This window comes from Leptodactylus fuscus, chromosome 1 (genome assembly GCF_031893055.1).
Source record: "Leptodactylus fuscus isolate aLepFus1 chromosome 1, aLepFus1.hap2, whole genome shotgun sequence".
In the NCBI taxonomy this organism is placed as follows: domain Eukaryota; kingdom Metazoa; phylum Chordata; class Amphibia; order Anura; family Leptodactylidae; genus Leptodactylus; species Leptodactylus fuscus.
Window position 1 is genome coordinate 74308502 of NC_134265.1, and position 20483 is coordinate 74328984.

Sequence of the window (20483 nt, forward strand, 5' to 3'; positions counted from 1 at the left end):
TTAATTTCACAATACAGGTTTGATTTCACCAGTTTTAGAAACAGTTTCTGACTGGCTGCAATGGGAAACAAAGCCAGTTCTGGTGAATGAGACCAGTTTTGGGTCTTGTCCTAGATCAGTTACAGTTCACATGCTGCTGTTCTATGATCACAGTCAGGCGTACCAACCCCATACAGAGTTACCATAAAGTGCTTGGAGCAGAATACTTTTCCAGCCATTTTTGGATTGACTCCTAAAGCAACAGATGAGGCTGCTGGATCCATGCTGCTGTGCATTTCTGGTTTTCAGGTCCAGAGTATGGTGAAAAAACCTGTTTACCCTTTGTGTATCTGTATAACAATACAGCGATGTAACTGCCACACAGTTCTAAAACAATGTTACCCTTAAATATACACAAACAGGAAATTATTATTATTGTAAGACTTCTAATAATAACCCTCCTGATTCAGTCAAGTGATCTACAAGAGATTAGAATTTATGACTTTTTATAAGCAGATTTATAGTTTGGTAGACTATTTAGGGCTAGTTAACATGGCGGAAACCTTTTTCGCCGTGTTATTTCTCTGCGCAGCTAGCTGCGACGTGATGCTGATGCAATGCATCGGAATTCTGTCGTGGCATCCCACTCATGAATGGGCCTAATTGGGAGTGATTCTCGCACCACGGCCGACGCGGCTGAGTCAGCTACAGAATCCGTGAGAAGATAGGGTATGTTGCTTCTTTTTCCCACTAGCTGAAAAAAAAGTGAGCGTCTCCTATTGAAATGAATGGGAGCCTTTTTTGCAGGTAGATTCCGCCTAATATGACCGTTCATTGCTGTATATTTTGTTTATGGCGTTCTCTGTACAGGATAAATAATGCTATTTTTTGATAGTAAGTACTTATGCACACATGGGGATAGCTAAATCTTTTTTATATTTACGTTATGCGTTTTGTTTTTGTTTTTGAAACTTTCTATTTGTATATTTTTTACTCTTTATTTTAAAAACTTTTTTTTAAACATTCTACATGTCCTACAAGGGGACTTGAGCCTAGGATATTGGATCCCAATGAAATGTACTGCAATACATAGTACTGCGGAATACAGCACATAGGTTCCCTATGTTAACTGTGCCTGAGCAGTCAGGAGACTGTTGCTCAGCTGTTGTGGCCACAAAATCTGTCTTTCAGCAGGAACATTGGTATCAAACTAATGACAGTACCTTGCAGTGCAACTTCTACACTTTCTACAGATTAGAGATGAGCGCGTAGTATTCGATCGAATACCTCGCTCCCATAGGAATGCGTGTAAGCGGCCGAACGCCAAGGGGTTAAACGCAGTGAATATTTGATGCGCTTAACCCCTTCGTTTTCGGCCGCTTACACGCATTCCTATGGGAGCGAGGTATTCGATCGAATACTACTCACTCATCTGTACTAAAGATGCCTTTCTTATTCTGCCACATTTTCATGAAAATCAGTGTTTTATTCTTATGCACTCCAGTCTTGATAACCACACAACTGCTGCCCTGCTCCTCCCTCCATGGAGCTGCAATGTAGAATAAGAAAGCCATCTTTGGAAAGCGTAGAAGCTGCCCTACGATGTGCATTAGTTTGAAACGGATTTTCCTCCTGACAGACTCCTATTAAGTATCATTTGATCTCTTACTGGAGTGATACATATAAAAAGGCAGCAGTGGCAGAAATATATAGTGATCACACTGTATCATTCTTACATGATATGTCATACCCTATGTGTTACTAGATGTCTACATATAAATCTGATCACCAGATGGGTGAGTGGGAGGATGTGTGTGTTTTTTTTTCAGGTTCTGGTAAAATCCTGGTAAAGGGAAAAGTTCTAGTAAAGGGCAAAATTAAGTATCCCAAGCCACAGAAACGGCTGGTGGAATATTGTGAGATACTCCAGAATGACTCTTCCATTTAACCATTTTAGCAAACATTCATCTTCTTTTCCAAATTCTGCTTTAAACAATAGCCTCAAGGTTCATCCTGGTCAAACGGCTTCTTGGAAGCGACCAGAAAACACATGCACTTTGATCTTCTAATGAATATCATTTTTATTTTACTTCGGGCAAAAGACTAAAGTAAGTCTTTAAACTCTGAGATGACTGTTTATGGTTTCATTCAAAGAAGTTTCATGCCATCAGCTTACTAAGAATATTTCCCCTTCAGGTCTCCAAAAAATTCTTCTGCAATACCACAGCACATTTCCCTGGTTGCTGAAGATCCTCATATACCAGCTGCTGCAGAATCTCTTTGAGAAGATAAAGAGCATCTCTGCAGCTGAATGTCAGGTTACAGCGGTTGTGTTAGTTTTGAGAGTGTTGTAGTTTCAGTACACCCACCATTGACAAGTGCTGTATATGGAACCAAGCTGTAAATTACATGCTTGTGGTTTATAAAGGGAGTGGTGCATCTATTATGCACGGGCACGGATGCATTATCATATCTAATTTTCTGCATTTCCTTTCCCAGATTATCAACCATTAGTAAGAGGGGAGTTGTCCATGTCACACATCATAATCCCAACCCATGTGTCTGTATATATTAGCACACAATTGGTGTCTCTGTCAGTCTTAGTTTATATTATAGATGCTTTCACACTCCCTCTATTTTGCTCTTACAGTTCTGTATTCACCAGAAATTAGGAATGACAAAATAACATTTCAAACAAACTCAAACAATCCGGCAAGAAACACCAAAGGAAACGCCCTTAAGATGATCGTCATGGTTAGATGCCTTTCTTACTTGTACTGTCCCCGCACTATAAACAATGGCGCTCTGTGGAGCACAGTAATGATATACATTAAACTGTTAGTCATACCGGGAACTCTAAGTAAGTAGGACGTGCCCTGTCACTGTCTGTGCAGAGAAATTGGACTTTAAAGAAAACCCATCTGTTTTACCTTATCAAACTAAAACCAGACTAAACCATATAATGATTCTTTATAAGGAAGCTAAATGTTTTAAAGATCTCAAGATTTCTTAGACCAAGGATATCTGTGGGTCAAACACTCACCCAGCAAAACCTTCCAAACCCTCCTCCCCAAACACGTGTACCCTTGGGTGAGCTAAGCATCAGGGCTATGCAGTGAGAGTTGGGGTCAGTTTTGGGTGGAATCAGAAAAAAGCTACCCAACGTCTGTAGGAATGCAATCCCTTTTCAATGAATTAAAAGATTTTTACAGTTTCTGACTGACCATGACGGTCAGCCGTTTATGAAGGAGTTGGACCATGGCAATATGGTAGTCTAATTCAGCGCTGTGGTCTACCCACTCCTCAGCCCTGCTATGCTAAGGATATTGGTATTGGTGAGTAAACCCCTATACTGGACACCAATCACAGAAACTCCGGTACACTGAAAGGGTGAAGTATGGGGGAATTTGATAAATCCAATCCTTTCTTTCCTGTTTGGGACATCCTCATACACAACAGATGGCTGCCAGGTCGCACACATTTCTCTGATCTTCGCCTAATATATATGACCATCTTCAGCTTCCTTTGCATCTGTCCATGAATGGAGAGAACATGGTGGTAACTGGCGATTTCGTTCTTACCTAAAGACTCTCTTCACACTAGAATTGTGGCCATCATTTCCACTGACACAAAACAGTTATAAGAAAATGCACACAAAAGACAAGAGGAAAAAACTAAATAATTGCCAACATTTTGATAGGTTTCTAGTAATTTTTTACAGCAAGAATAGTGATGCAGTGTTACTCTTAATGCACTGGCCAGTTTTACGGATAGTCTTATGGATCTGTGAATCGTAGTGTGAACAGAGCCATTTTTAACGCTTGAGGATTACAGCGCCTGTATATAGAGAAGTGTCACAGGAAGATATGTGTAAGCAGTACACCAAAACTACCAACAAATACATATTTAATAGAGAAAGCTAATGAAACATAAGCAATGTCCAAAGTTTGTTATGTTCTCATCTGCACCAATGTGTCCATTGTTATGTTCCAGAGGAAGACCAGAACAACAGACCCACAGACTGCTATATCAGCGGACACATACAGAAACTGATGGACCCCTTGACTATGATGGGGTCTGATGTTTTCCAAATGAAAGCACCAAATGAAAAGGTTGTGCATGATGGAATTTTTTGTCTAGCGATTTAGGCAGACACAGATGTGTCTGTCAGTTCTGCATCACAGAATGGAAAAGAAAGGGTACATTAAAAATACCTAATTGTTGTCCCCTGGAGGCGATCAATCTTCTTGTTTAGCTCGGCAATAATGCTATGCAGTTCAGTGATCCTCTCCTCATATCGTAACGTTGTCCTCTCTTGTACATCCTCATGTTCTCTCATCAGATGAGACTGTTCACACTAGTAAAATTAAGCACACAGTTAACATAGTAATAATAATAATTAATTTTATTTACATATTCTGCAGCGCTGTACAATTTGTAGGGTTTAAGTACAGACAAAAAGATACATTACAAAGAAATAGTCACTTCACACAATGAGACTGAGGGCCCTGCTCGCAAGAGCTTACAATCTATGAGGTAGAGGGGGTGACACAAGAGGTAGCAGGGGCGGCATCGAAGGTAGCATTGCTTATACAATGGTCAGACAGTTTTGTAATAGAGGTTACTGTCATTACACAAACATAAAACTCGTGTCCTTTATATGTCCAGGCACCATCTGCACATTAAATTTAGTCTGAAATGGCATCATATTGTGTGGGGTAATGGGGGAGCTGGAACAGAGGAGGGCTTGTTTTAGGGATTCTAATTACGGCACGGAAGGGTTTACATTAAGAATTGTGATAGGCCTGTCTGAAAAGATGTGTCTTTAGTTTGCAATTGAAGCTGTAGAAATTGGAGTTAATGTGATTGTCAGGGGTAGACCATTCCAGAGGAGTAAGGACATATCAGCTATCTCCCATTATTTATCATGGGATAGGTTTATTTGGGGTTAGCAATACAAATTAGGACATTCTATCCAAACTTGAAAGCGGTTTGGGGATTCTCGCCCCTCATCAGCACAAAGCAGGGTACTGGCTGGCTGAAAGAGATGCCTTACACGCATTGGTGGTTATGGTTCTCACCAAAGAGAGTCTGCAGTGCACGGAGGCTTATTTACAGACAATACTAAATGGAAAAAATATACAAATTGGATGAGCCAATGTAGAAGTGCAGTTTCAGCATTCTTGCTACATATCATTGCAGAGCATACCTATACCTTTGGCGGTAAGTCATGTAAGTCTCATACATGATCTCTTCAATGAGAGCTTGTAAACCATCTCCTCTTTAATGGGGTAATCCAAAATTAGACAATACATATCTGCTTTCTCACAAAACAGCACACCACCATTCACAGGTAGTGCAGGGTATTGCAGCATGGCCCTATTCATTACAGTGGGGCAGAGAACCAGCAAGACACAACCACAGGTCAGGTGTGGTTCCGCTTCTAGTATACGGCAGCCATGTTTTCCTAATCCTGAACATCCCGTTTAACGAATATGGCCATGGTGGCGTTCAGCTAATTTTCTTGGAATAACAGCTAATTTTGGCGGTGGAAGTTACGGCCAGCCAAACATTTCCTCTTCAGTGAAAAGTGGCATTACATGACATTACTGTATAAACATGAATGGCTGTACATGTAATACGAGGAAGACTTGAGTGCATCAAAAAAGAGTCGTCCTCACAGAATGGCGTTCTGCCACATAAAGGAGAGTATGGAGATGGTCTCTGATGTACAGATACCCTAAGAGGTCTGGTCAGGGTTAATCTTCATGAAACACCCCCTTTAAACCTTATTCAGACTTTGAGAGTGCTGCTACAAACAGTTTTATTATAACCACAAGATCTTAGTATAGAGAAGAGGATTTTACAAAGTCGTATTCAGACTAAGCATCAAATGCAAATGTGTTAATTTTTATTCTGGGGATTTCTTCAGATTAACAAACTATATCTGTCAAATACCCCATCTTGACGTTTCTCATCCTGACTAGATGTTCCCAGGTAATAATATTTAATGAGCACACGGTACTAAAGCTGCCTAAAGTAACACGGCCCTATGCCCAGACCTACAGATGTGCCACAGTTAATAATTCATTGCATCTCACAAGCAATAATTGTTCCAATGGATAAACCAATATGGCCTTGAGGATTTCCAGCCTGGTCTAGTCATTTGTAAAAATAAAGAAATAAAAACGCATAAAAAAAAAATAACATGGCATTTAACCCTTAATGAAACACCGAGCCTATGCCATTATCGGCCCATCGATTTAAAGAGAAATGCACAACCAAATCATGTCATACATGACCATTCCCTGATGTTGGGGGACAGAAGGATCAGGCATGTTCAGCTCAGGTTCAACACGCCTGATACTTTGTCCTCACATAAGCTGCAGTAACTCTCAACTAGAGCAGGTTAGTCTCATGCATGTGTGGAGGACATAAATGAGCGTGTATGTGAATTGGGGGTGGGTATCATGAGAAATAGCTGTCATCTGTCCATGTATGGCCACCTCCACTTTACTGCACCTATTAAAATTCAGTGCCAACATGGATCAGCACAATTCTATACATTCTGACGGATGTAATGTTGGCTATGGACATGAGAGATTTCTCTGCTAAATTTAGTTATATGGGCTGACATCTGATATCTGTGGTAGACATGGTTGTATAGTGTCCCCAACCAGATGAGCCTGGGAGTTTACATTGGTGCACGTGTACGGCACCTCACATCCAACATGCATATTGTGCGGATGGGCAGCAGTCATTTATATAGGTTTATACTGTACCCAGCTGCATAATGCTGCACCCTGACAGCGGCCCCAAAGCACCTGATGGGCCATTTAAAACCTTTGTATGACCACAGTCATATAACACCAACACTAACATAATATCAACCTGGAACAAAGAAAGGAGAAATGGACTTAAAACAGTGACAATGTATTTGCTATGCCAGGAACAGACAGCACAGAGAAAAACATGACATAAAGACATCCAAGGTCTGTACAGAGATACCCCCAAGGGCTTCTCTATAACCTACGTGAAGATGATGCTTCATTTGTTCTAAATAAATTACTCTTTTTTTTTCAGTAGAAATTCATAAAATGAAAGATAATTAAACTTTCAGTCTACATTACCGTAAGGAAAACGACAACAAAAACCCCCCCAAAACAACCCCCCCCCCCCCTCCAAACTATGAAATACGAAAAACAATCCAAATCATACAAATGATGGGCTCATGTATATGGAGACTGCAGTACAAACATGTAGCGTGCTCAATGAGCCACTGCTTCTAGGTACTACTACTGTAATACAGTATGTGATGGAGAATGCCACAATATTCTCTCGCCATGGATAGATTCCCGATAGTCTCATAACTATATTACGGCTCGGAGCAGTAAGCCCTCCACTTTACCTTAGTTGGCTTACAATTTTATAAAGGTCTTTTGGATTTATATTGAATCCAATAGAATTAAAAAGATAAAAAACTTGGCATGCTATATACTTCAGACTCAGTCTGGTAAGTGTAACCCTACAGATATGTTTAACAGAAACACTAGAAGTTTTTACCATCATATATGAAAAACATGAGACTCCATAGGAACAGACCCTTAAAGCTCTGTCCACACGGTAGAATTTTTGTGGTGGAACCAGCTGGCAAACAAGAAGCGTCCGGTCCTGCCCTTTCTTCGGGGCAAATTCCAACCAAAACTCCAAGTGAAGTAAATGGGAGAAGAAACATCTTAATGCCACTGGTAGGAATATTTCTGACACAGATTTTCCATGGAATGTCCCATTGCAAAGTCTGTCATGTGAACTAATCCTTACCGTCCTTGCCTATGAGACTGTCACACGTTTGCATAAATATAGTTAGTTGGGTTCCCCTTGTGTTTTAATACTTTACACAAGTCAAGTCCTATGCCGGCATATTACTATACAAAGAGCTCTGGAAGAAGAGGGATGACCTGAAGATTAATAGAGACAGGACATCTTTTGACTTCAAAAACAGCAGTAAAAACCCAACTTACTGCTGGTCATGTTTCTGTAATAATTTATAGGGATGTGGCTTGATGGCTCAGAAGACGAATGTTGGATTTTTTTTCAGCTATGGCCTTGTATACCTTATAAAAACTCAACTTATCGGCCATTATTAAACCTCAGCAGTCAGTCTCCTTCGGTTGGAGGAGAGATTTACTACAGTATCCACCCACATATGTGATGATTGCAATTGGAAACACCAGCCATTCTATTTTAACACAGCGCTGTACATAAACATCCATAGCAATAATTTCTCTGTTACAGGAAATTGAAGCACTAAGAAGTAAATATGTGAACTGCCAGCCAAACAACATACTGTGGTGCCAAGAGAACAAATATTTTTTATGCTCAAGATTCAGGAACACTTATAGGAAAGGCTATAAAGAAAACGTTGCCAATATGTAAAGATAACAGTCCCAAAACTAGAATTTCCCCAAGACCTCCATTTTACGATGTAAAGCCTCATGCACACGACTGTAGGTTTTTTTTCCATAATTGAGGATCAGCAATTGTGGATAAAAGTCCCGGCCCATTAATTTCTATGGGCCCATACACACGGCTGTAATTTTGCAGATTGCGGACCAGTATTTTCGGTCAGTTAAAACCACTATGATGATGTGCAGGAGGTCTCAGCTTGGCAAACTATTTAAAACTGTTTAAATATTTACCCTTCCGTTTTAGGTTTCCATGTCGGTTCTCACTATGGGTCACGTGATCAGAACCATCACTTGGCACCTGAGATGATCTGCCGCCTTCCTACTCTCCTCTGCTTACAGCTGGACTGGACTACTATAGTGATCTATTCTGCTAGCCCCCATAGTACAAGGAAATACCAGTGAATACAGGAAAGGGAGGGGGTTGATCTACAAGGGTGCAAGTTCTGAACAAGTGACCCAGGGTCAGAGCTAGCCTAAAAGCCCCAGAGTATTGTACAAATAGATTGGAGAGAAGTAAGTATTTAAACGGTAACTGAAAACCCATTTAATCTTACGTGTATGATGACCAAAAACATCATACTCAAGACTAGAGATGAGCGAACACTAAAATGTTCGAGGTTCGAAATTCGATTCGAACAGCCGCTCACTGTTCGAGTGTTCGAATGGGTTTCGAACCCCATTATAGTCTATGGGGAACATAAACTCGTTAAGGGGGAAACCCAAATTCGTGTCTGGAGGGTCACCAAGTCCACTATGACACCCCAGGAAATGATACCAACACCCTGGAATGACACTGGGACAGCAGGGGAAGCATGTCTGGGGGCATAAAAGTCACTTTATTTCATGGAAATCCCTGTCAGTTTGCGATTTTCGCAAGCTAACTTTTCCCCATAGAAATGCATTGGCCAGTGCTGATTGGCCAGAGTACGGAACTCGACCAATCAGCGCTGGCTCTGCTGGAGGAGGCGGAGTCTAAGATCGCTCCACACCAGTCTCCATTCAGGTCCGACCTTAGACTCCGCCTCCTCCGGCAGAGCCAGCGCTGATTGGCCGAAGGCTGGCCAATGCATTCCTATGCGAATGCAGACTTAGCAGTGCTGAGTCAGTTTTGCTCAACTACACATCTGATGCACACTCGGCACTGCTACATCAGATGTAGCAATCTGATGTAGCAGAGCCGAGGGTGCACTAGAACCCCTGTGCAAACTCAGTTCACGCTAATAGAATGCATTGGCCAGCGCTGATTGGCCAATGCATTCTATTAGCCCGATGAAGTAGAGCTGAATGTGTGTGCTAAGCACACACATTCAGCACTGCTTCATCAAGCCAATACAATGCATTAGCCAGTGCTGATTGGCCAGAGTACGGAATTCGGCCAATCAGCGCTGGCCAATGCATTCTATTAGCCCGATGAAGTAGAGCTGAATGTGTGTGCTAAGCACACACATTCAGCACTGCTTCATCAAGCCAATACAATGCATTAGCCAGTGCTGATTGGCCAGAGTACGGAATTCGGCCAATCAGCGCTGGCTCTGCTGGAGGAGGCGGAGTCTAAGGTCGGACCTGAATGGAGACTGGTGTGGAGCGATCTTAGACTCCGCCTCCTCCAGCAGAGCCAGCGCTGATTGGCCGAATTCCGTACTCTGGCCAATCAGCACTGGCTAATGCATTGTATTGGCGTGATGAAGCAGTGCTGAATGTGTGTGCTTAGCACACACATTCAGCTCTACTTCATCGGGCTAATAGAATGCATTGGCCAATCAGCGCTGGCCAATGCATTCTATTAGCGTGAACTGAGTTTGCACAGGGGTTCTAGTGCACCCTCGGCTCTGCTACATCAGATTGTTACATCTGATGTAGCAGTGCCGAGTGTGCATCAGATGTGTAGTTGAGCAAAACTGACTCAGCACTGCTAAGTCTCTGCATTCGCATAGGAATGCATTGGCCAGCCTTCGGCCAATCAGCGCTGGCTCTGCCGGAGGAGGCGGAGTCTAAGGTCGGACCTGAATGGAGACTGGTGTGGAGCGATCTTAGACTCCGCCTCCTCCAGCAGAGCCAGCGCTGATTGGTCGAGTTCCGTACTCTGGCCAATCAGCGCTGGCCAATGCATTCTATTAGCCCGATGAAGTAGAGCTGAATGTGTGTGCTTAGCACACACATTCAGCTCTACTTCATCAGGCTAATAGAATACATTGGCCAATCAGCGCTGGCCAATGCATCCTATTAGCTTGATGAAGCAGAGTGTGCACAAGGGTTCAAGCGCACCCTCGGCTCTGATGTAGCAGAGCTGAGGGTGCACAAGGGTTCAAGTGCACCCTCGGCTCTCCTACATCAGAGCCGAGGGTGCGCTTGAACCCTTGTGCACACTCTGCTTCATCAAGCTAATAGAATGCATTGGCCAGCACTGATTGGCCAGAGTACGGAATTCGGCCAATCAGCGCTGGCCAATGCATCCCTATGGGAAAAAGTTTATCTCACAAAAATCACAATTACACACCCGATAGAGCCCCAAAAAGTTATTTTTAATAACATTCCCCCCTAAATAAAGGTTATCCCTAGCTATCCCTGCCTGTACAGCTATCCCTGTCTCATAGTCACAAAGTTCACATTCTCATATGACCCGGATTTGAAATCCACTATTCGTCTAAAATGGAGGTCACCTGATTTCGGCAGCCAATGACTTTTTCCAATTTTTTTCAATGCCCCCAGTGTCGTAGTTCCTGTCCCACCTCCCCTGCGCTGTTATTGGTGCAAAAAAGGCGCCAGGGAAGGTGGGAGGGGAATCGAATTTTGGCGCACTTTACCACGTGGTGTTCGATTCGATTCGAACATGGCGAACACCCTGATATCCGATCGAACATGTGTTCGATAGAACACTGTTCGCTCATCTCTACTCAAGACCAATCTCACCAAATTTAGCTGGATCTATCAAAAGTCTGCAGATAAATATCTTATGTGTATGGCCAGTTTTAGAGGTAGAATTGGAATCATAGGTCCCTCAAAAGTGAAAAATAAACTGACTACTAAAGTAATAAAGCAATAAAGTCAGGAACAGATCCACACAGTGAAGAGGTAATCATTATCTAGCTGTACCTTGCTCGTATGGTCTCCTATATAGTGTTTAGCGGATTAACAAAATATGTACCGTATTTTCCGGACTATAAGGCGCACATAAAATACTAGAATTTTCTCAGAAATTGCAAGTGCGCCTTATAGTCCAGTGCGTCTTATATATGGATCTGTCCTACCTCTAATGGAAGTTGCAGAAACTCAATTTGAAGCTGTCTCTTCCCCAATACAACTGGTTGGGTCCCGGTCGTGCTGTCGCTGGTCTCTCCGCCACGCCGAAGTGACCGCTCCGTGACTGCTGCACTCTGTGGCGCGATGTTAGGACAGCGTCCGGCCATGTTGGCTGCTGGCCGTGCCCCCTCGCTGCCTTACGTGTTCTTCACAGCAGTCTGTTGTGTGGGCGGGGCCTGGGCCACAGCCCCACCTAATTTGTGTCACACTGGAGAGCTGGGAGCGCATCATCCCCCGGAGCTGCTGCTGCTTCTGTCCCCTGTGTCTCACACAGAACAGAAGCAGCAACAGGCGCCTTATAGTCCGGTGCGCCTTATAGTCCGGTGCGCCTTATATATGAACCTAGATGCCTTAGCAGGCTTTTATTGCAGGTGCGCCTTATAGTCCGGTGCGCCTTATAGTCCAAAAAATACGGTAGTATTACTTTTAATCTCACAACATAGCTTCCGGCATTCCCTGAGGCAAACAATCTAGCAGATGTGAGAGCAAGACGTGGCACAAATGGCCCTTCAAGGGAGAGGTTATGGTATGCTTTACTGGAAACATTAGCAAGGTCAAGGAAGCAGGCAACAAGAAGGATACCAAGAGGCTGACAATGCTAGGCCATGTAAACTGAGAATAAACAGTCCTAAAACAGCGCCAGATTTATCAAAGTGTCTAATGTGGTTAGATCAATTTGTTATGTTACATCCCCTTTATTTGTACAAGTAGTAAAAGTGTCTAATGTATTTAGTAAATGTGGAGTAAGGCACATAATTGTCATTCAGTCAGTAACCGACTGCTTCATTCTAAGTGTGAGAAGGAGTGCTATCCTCCCCGCTGCAATTAGTCTGTACAACCAACACCGAGCTAAGCGGAGATCACTCCATACAGAGAACGGAAAGATGCTTAAGTTGTGATACCCCTCCTACTACCTTTGTTTATCTGTACCTACTGTCTCTGCAATGCCTCTACCTAGGAGCTTTTGTATTTCTATATAGTATTATCATGCCGCTGTAACATACTTAATTTCCCCATGTTGGGGCTATTTAGAGATTATCTTATCTTATCAGGCAGTTTATTTGGCGCTATTTGCAGTATAATTCAGAGAATCTTTTTTGTAGTTTCATCTCATCCAGGTTTTACGGCCTGCTTGAGAGTGTGACTATATAGATGCAATGAATACTCACTGAAATGTATTCTAGATAGGAGTGCTCTCATCCTGGAAAAACACATCTTCTTTGTTTACATAAAACTCCCAAGATCTTAACTTTCTCAGGAAAAATTGCTATCGTATTAGACTTAAATGTGATTTCCCATAATTTTTGGGCAGGGATGAATAATCTCAATTATTCAGTGTCGTAATGTTGCTGTATGAGACACAATGGAAGGCTTATAGTAACCTTTTATACCAGACACACCTTCCTGCAAGAAATGATTTCACAAACCAATCTTACTAGATTTTCTTCAGAATGACAAACCTTAGGATACACCACAATACTGAGGGAAGTGCTAACACCTTATAATTGGCACTTACCAAAGGGGCTACACCCATTAGTATAGAATAACTTACTACAGCAGTATAAAGGGGTGATAAGATAAAGGCGTTTTCTATGGTCACAGTATTGATGGTCTTTATGTTAGGCTATTGGGGGTCCAGCTATTGATCATCTGTTTAAGGGGGGCATGAGGTTTCTCACTGTTATGCCACTTAGTACACGCTGTATTGGCTATTGTAGCTTTGTACTTGAATGGGACAGGACAGCCCCCTTTAACATTTTATTTCACAGTCCCTATGGCTATATCTACACCTAGTTCAGTATACTCCTGGTGCATTCGCCAAGCATAGGATCTAATGGACAATATTAGGACTTAGTGGCATTTGTCCAGCTTCATATACATCTGCATAACTTTTATGTATGTATTTATTTATTTAAGCATGAAATTCCTCAGTATTTCATACATCATGTATATTGTAGACATAGACATTTTCTATATGAATAAAATACACAGATGATTTTATAATGAAAAACAGTTTCTGGTACTGGTCAAGAATCTTAATTCTGAAGAGTTTACAAGGATGAGTGTAGGTGCTCTCCTTAAGGAGTGTTCTTAGTCCCTGACCCTGATCTCTAGTCTCTCACCCAGCCAAACCAGTTTCCCTACGCTGTGCTGATGAGATCCAACAAATTAAAACAGCGCTGTCCACAGCTGGGACTCTGTTCCTTTTGGAATAGATATACTGGTTTGGCAATAATCCCACATCATGGTATTAGGCTATCTGAAAAAGTTATGCTTGATGTTTAAGTGTGTGTGTGTGTGTGTGTGTGTGTGTGTGTGTGTGTGTGTGTGTGTGTGTGTGTGTGTGATGCCTGGAGTCAGACACTGAATACGGAACAATTCTGAGACCAGTAGATACAAACATATGGACAGATGAAGAAAGCATGGCTAAATATGGGATATGGAGAGCCCAGTAAGGCAAGGGTGTAAAGCAGGACTTTGAACACATGGTCCAGCATAGATCTCTCGGAGGTTGCAGTAGAAATGGGTGTTATTTATTTTCATCTCCTTGTGTAAAAAAAAAAAAAAAAAGAGAGAGTAAAATAAAATCTGGCCTTTATAAATTTTCCCCTTTGCGATCAACACCTGCTTTCAAACTGCATCAGAAAACCTAACAAAACCCCTGATGAAAACTGACTGTGCACTGATGCCCGACAACATGAAAAAATAACTAAATTAATACATTCATAAACAAGAAGCTGTCTTATGGCTGATGGTATTAATAAGGGTATTTTATGCCCTAATATATAACTGTTGGCACGAACACAATAGCCAGTCACTTCTCCATCCTCAAATCAGAAAACAACTGGAAGAAGCCCAAATGTGACCCTTCTGAGGGGCAAATATGGGGCTATAATTTACATACAATACAAAGAGATAACACAAGAAGGCAAATAATGTGCAAAATGAAGGGATGATCACGGGGTGAAGATTTATTATTACTGTCCGAAACCCAAATGAGACAAGAAGTTGAGCTGAAGACATTGCAGTGATAAAGCTGGCTCATCTTGGTATATAGTTGACTTACCAATAGATAGGTCTAAAATGTGCATATCATTAATATGGCACATTTTGCAGATCCTCCTAGTGACACGTCCTTTCCTATAGCAAAAAATGTCTCAAAGACACAAGGCTCAAGCATTGGTTTGTAGGCAAGTTACATGGCACAATTGGAACCAGAATTTGGTCGCCTTTCTTCCCCAATATGCAGTAACATGAGGGAGTGTTAAGGAGACCCTTTTGCTATTACGCTATTATTTTCTGGGGGCTGCAACAACTCTTCGCTTTTCCACTGTGTGCTATTTAGGAAGCTTGCCAAGAGAGCACTGTACAGAGTGGATGTTGTAATATAATGCTTTCTCCTTGGTCCCAGCGGAATCACGTTTGTGGATTATACATAATTTATAACACACAATGTAATAAGAAAATTAAAATCTAGTGGGGAACAAAGCAACATTTTATTTCATTAAAACCACAGCGCCTGCTATCACATTATGGATGCCTTATAATGATAACTTACCTGAGATTTGGCAAGCTTTTTCTCCAAGACGTCTCTTTCTCTCTCTGTCTGCTGAAGACGCTTATTTAGCTCCACTATGTCTCCTTTTAAGGATGCCAGGGCTGCTAGATGGAGCTGGAAAATAATGGAGACAAGAATTAATATAAAACAGAAAATTGGGGGAATTTGCATTTTTATTTTGTACTGAACAATATATTTTATTTGCAACTCTCTGCATCTTTTAACGATAATTATTAATAATCGAATAATTCTTCTAGGCAAGACAGCCACCTTATGATAATAAACAGAAAGTAGAACAACAAATAATTAAAACCAATTATTAGATTTTTTTTTTATCAGATTATTTTATTTGATGATCCCAATTTTTTTCTGTAACCCAAAAGATGTTCATATCAAATTTCTTCCTTTTAAACAATCAAACAATTTTCAAGATACGATAGTTGCAGGACAAAAACTTCATGCAAGAAATCACGGCATGTCCACTGCAGATATTTTTCTGCAATGTGTGAATGGGATTAGCCGGAATTACGTCCACTTTGCAGGTAATGTAAATTGCTGCGGTATGCCGCAATGCAGTATGTGGCATAATTACGGCATTTACGTAACGTGGGGCGCCGGCCTAAAGGACATAATGGCAGTGCTATTTAATATACATTGATCAATAGAAAATACTAATCACTATTCTTATGCGAGAGCAGGTATGTACTCCAAGTGATGGCCTTCAGGTAGATTCTTGAGAAATACATTAGTAAGTGCCCGCTGTGACTTGAACGTCAAGGATTTTTATTATAATATATCATGTTCAAGTTGATTAGCTAAGATGAGCGGCATCAGTCCCACTTAGCAGACACTTATCTCACAATGGCCATGTGAAGCAATCGGATCAGACATATACTTTGATTGCTTTGCTGTACGGAACATCAAGATTATCAGAGCTAGTGTGGTTTATTACTTCAGCGGGAAGTCAACCCCGTCACCTCCAACTGGGCACTACGACAACTACATCCCAACCCCATTTGCAAAGTACAAGTTAAAAACTGGACAAAAGCCAAAGTACAGTGAGAGGAAAGTATGAAATAAAAGAATAAGCACTTCTGCAGATGGTCCCAATACAGATCACCAGTAGAACTTGGCTCATACAAGGCTCTATAGGAATCACACTTAGGTTAGGTGATAAATCATCAAAAATAATACAAGGAAGTAGATCGCAAATTTAGCTACTTAAGTTAAGAACACTGATAGGGTACATAGACTATGAGACCAATAGAGTATATAGCAATTTCTTGACGTTTAGAAAATTGTCAATTATTGAATTCACTTATGGAGAACCAAAGCCAATCCTGAAGTGAAGTTCTCCATAAAGAGAATTTTTTTCCACCAACACCAATTCAAGTTCTTAACATCTGATTCCAACCTAGTTGAGCAACAAACTTAGTTTGCTATGTAATCTCTGTAATGTCAGGTGGGCGGCGTCAGGCAGGGGGTGTGTGATTCAGAGCTCCAATCAGAGGCAGCCAGTGTCAGAGCTCAGAAGCACACCCTTTACCTGCTCCTGTCTGACACCGCCCTCCTGACAGTACAGAGCCTAAATAGCACATCAGACTCTAAGGGTTAGTTCACATGTAAATAATGTGTGGCTTATTTTGGCACTGGAAAAAAAAAGCTTCCTGATTAGGAAGCTTTTTTTGGAACTTGCCAAGCTTTTTTTTTTTTTTTTTTTTTTTAGCTTTTTTTTGCAAAAACAGCTTAAAAATGCGTCACGTTATTTTTCCACCCATTCACTCCTATTGCTTTCTTCAGGCACAAAACGCCTGAAGAAAGGTCATGTCGCTTCTTTTTCTCTGATAGCAGAAAAATCTGCTAGCAGAAAAAAAAAAAAAAAAGCTAGCAGTCTACATAGACTAACATTGTATGGAGGAGGATTATGACGTGGATTCCGCTAGAGGAAACTATGCCAGAATCAGCGGGGCAGCCCCTATGTAAAAAGCTTGACTTGTTGGAAGTGGTTAATAGTCCTTTTTAAAAAGGTACTCATGCCAACCAATTACTCTGCAATACATAAAAAAAATATTCCAAGCGAGGCCCAAACATAGCCATTTTGGTCTCCATTTGGGTGAATAGGTGACTATGGAAACAGTAAACTACTATGATGGGAGCTTTACCACTATTTATGTTAAGGAAATGTTGCAAGCAGTCTGACTATACCCTTAAATTATTAAGTGTGACAATTACCGTAACCAAAACTATGAAACATTGATGCATATATATATAATACTATATATAAAATATATAAATTAAAATGTATACTCAGCCAGGAAAGGTCCAGAGTAATTCACATTCGCTCTGTGGTTGCTGTAGTGCTGTGCCTAAGGGGTGCTTAGGATCAGAGTCTCTGGGCTGAGCCTGGCAGTAGCAGGGGAGCTGCTGATCATGTTTGTTTGCGCCCCCTGTGCTGGCGTTTATCATGTGGCACCACACCCAATAGAGTAGAGACCCAATATAATTTGTACAATACTTTAACAATGGACTTTTTCAATACAGTGCATTAGTCTTTACCCCATGATGACTGATGTATCTGAAGTCAATTGAATATTTTCATGGTTGTTGGTTGTGGTTTGAAGAGATTGGGTGTATAAAGTAAAATGATAACATTTAATAAAATACAAAAAAATTCAAAAAACAAAACAAAAAAAAACATCTCTTTTGACTAAATAAATTTCATTAAATTATGAGGAGCTCTGGGACCCTGCGTAAAGTGTATCAAGAAAAAGGTTTAATAATTAAGATTCAATATTTTTTGTTTAAAATCACTGAGTTTTTGGGAAATATATCAGTAGCATTCAAAGGCTCCATTCTGTCCTGTGATTTATGTGAAGACAAATCACTGGCGTATGTATAGCCTGCATACCTTATCCATATCCCTGGATAATACTGTAACAATATTGGATGAAAAAGCAGAAAGGGATTGCATTTCATGGGATGCTGTTACATTGATTGATTCTGATCACTTAGTGCTTTAGCGTGATTTAAGTGCGGGCTATGTGGAGTTAGCCTCTCCACACGCCCAGAATGTTAAGTATAAACCAGTCGGAAAACATTCACTACAAAAGTTATAAATCACCTAAACACGCCTGCAAAATGACACAGATTTCAGATTTCTCTGAGAGATATTACAATATATAAGAAAATATTACTTTTACTATAACTGGAGTCATTAATAAGACTTGGCTAATACTATACAACAACATATTGGCAAAAGCTCAAGGTGACTCTTAGCTGGCCCGCACAGATCAAATTTCCTGGTTCACAGCCCTGTAACATAACTGGTGGCATCTTTGCCATTCACACAATCAAAACTCTGCCAAGCATCTTAAGTGGCTTTTTGATCTTGGTAAATTTCCAAAATCGATCACCCATACTTATATTGCTATGGCTAGTGCATCAGCTGCGGAGATGTATTAAAAAGGAAAAAAAACTTGATCTTTATTTTTAAAAAGTGTTATCCTGAAAAGATTTATTGCACTGTTTACTTATTTTTCTTCTTGGCATTACTGCAATATAGGAAAAAACAAAACAAAAACGGACCAACATGTCCTGATTCAGCCACATTCATTCGTGGCTGCTTTAGTGCAGATGTCCTGCGTGGATTACACAAAAATATTCTGCAACACAATATAAATAAAAATAAAAAAAGCGGAGCATACATGAGAACGCACTGCAAACTTTAAAATCTGCTGCACATTTTGCATGTTTTATATAAGTTATGGTAAATCTGCAAATAAATATAAAAAGGGTAGGATGTCACACCTGCAAACCTTCTACAGCAGTTCACATGCAGCCAGTACAGTGTTATACTTGGTCCCCACATCTCTGTATCACGGAGCCACTTGCTATTGTGGAGCAGCTCCCTATGGCTCCATTATGGAGATATGACCTTATTGGTGACGCTCTAACCACTGGAAGCCATACTGGTCATTCAAATGGGGGGGACAGAGAACCCCCCTTGATCTTGTGGAGCAGCAGTTTAGCATGTGAGATGCCTACTTATTTGTATAGGACTCTTATATACTTGTATAGGTAGTCTGCTCACCTATTATTGACAATCCTAGAGAACCATATGCATGCTCAATTGTAACTTCATTCACACAAGGGGACATGGGACCCCTGTTCTCATGACTTGGTAGACCCTTACCAATCAGTCATTTATCACATGTCTTGTGGATAGGGGACGACTATACATCTGGGGTAAAAACCCCTTTAATAAAACAAATGTTTATTGTTTTGGACAACACTATTTTTTGCCAGCACTGATTTATGGAGGGCTCTTACCCTATGTATTATGGAGTACTCAACCTTCCAGTTTTTCCCTATGCCCAATAACTATCTAAGGAGTTCAGACAAAGTATTTTGGACCGGAATTTGACACGGAGGCCGCTTCAGATTCCGGTCCAAAACACGGGGCAGCTGCAACTGGATGCCGATGCAGTCGGATTTTGACCAAATTAATGGGCCTAGTCAGGAGTGTCTTCAGGCGGATTCGCGAGAATAAGTATGTCCATTCTTTTTTACAGGAGCCGAAAAAACTGGTCAGGCGAATTCGGCCTCAAAATCCTGACCAAAAAACACAGTTTGAACTCAGCCTAAAGCAGCTCTAAAAACAAAATTATTGATACCATGCCCCATACAAAGTACTGACATATCCCAGAATTCTGTAAATAATACACAATAAAGATGGCAAACTATGATATATAATGTAAACTGCAATATTAAATAAAACTAAATATTTTTTAAAAAATGGCATACAAAGATAATATTTATTTGCCAAGATCCTACTCTTTCATTTTGGGATAGTGCAGGATTATACATAGTAATAATATCACGCTGACCTGCTCGACGTGACTACATTTAATCTGTCGGTATGCGTGCTTGAGACTACTGATAGATTCCAGACAAGTTATATAATAATGGTCGTTCTCTACAGAAGATGGCTCTGAATTAATACAGAAAACTGTATGATGTCTTATTGTATATTGAAAGCCATAACAAACAGAGCTGGAAATGATTAAAATCCTATTGATTCCTCCATTAAGTGACGTGTTTGCATTCACAGCCATTCTAATGTTTTACTGTGGTTCACTGTGTTGTGAAATATAATCGAGGAGGTGATTTTATAAAGC

The 20483-nt window shown here is 40.9% G+C and overlaps 1 protein-coding gene across 4 annotated transcripts in view; it reads right to left on the reverse strand.

Moving 5' to 3' along the window:
• MCC (MCC regulator of Wnt signaling pathway) overlaps window positions 1-20483 on the reverse strand; it is a 204642-nt gene that overhangs the window by 75079 nt on the left and 109080 nt on the right. For all 4 annotated transcript variants that reach the window (XM_075272226.1, XM_075272230.1, XM_075272238.1 and 1 more), the window contains 2 exons: window positions 15307-15420; window positions 4194-4336 (listed from right to left, as the gene is read on the reverse strand). In XM_075272226.1, the coding sequence (XP_075128327.1) occupies window positions 4194-4336; window positions 15307-15420 (257 nt within the window). The remainder of the gene's footprint in view (window positions 1-4193; window positions 4337-15306; window positions 15421-20483) is intronic.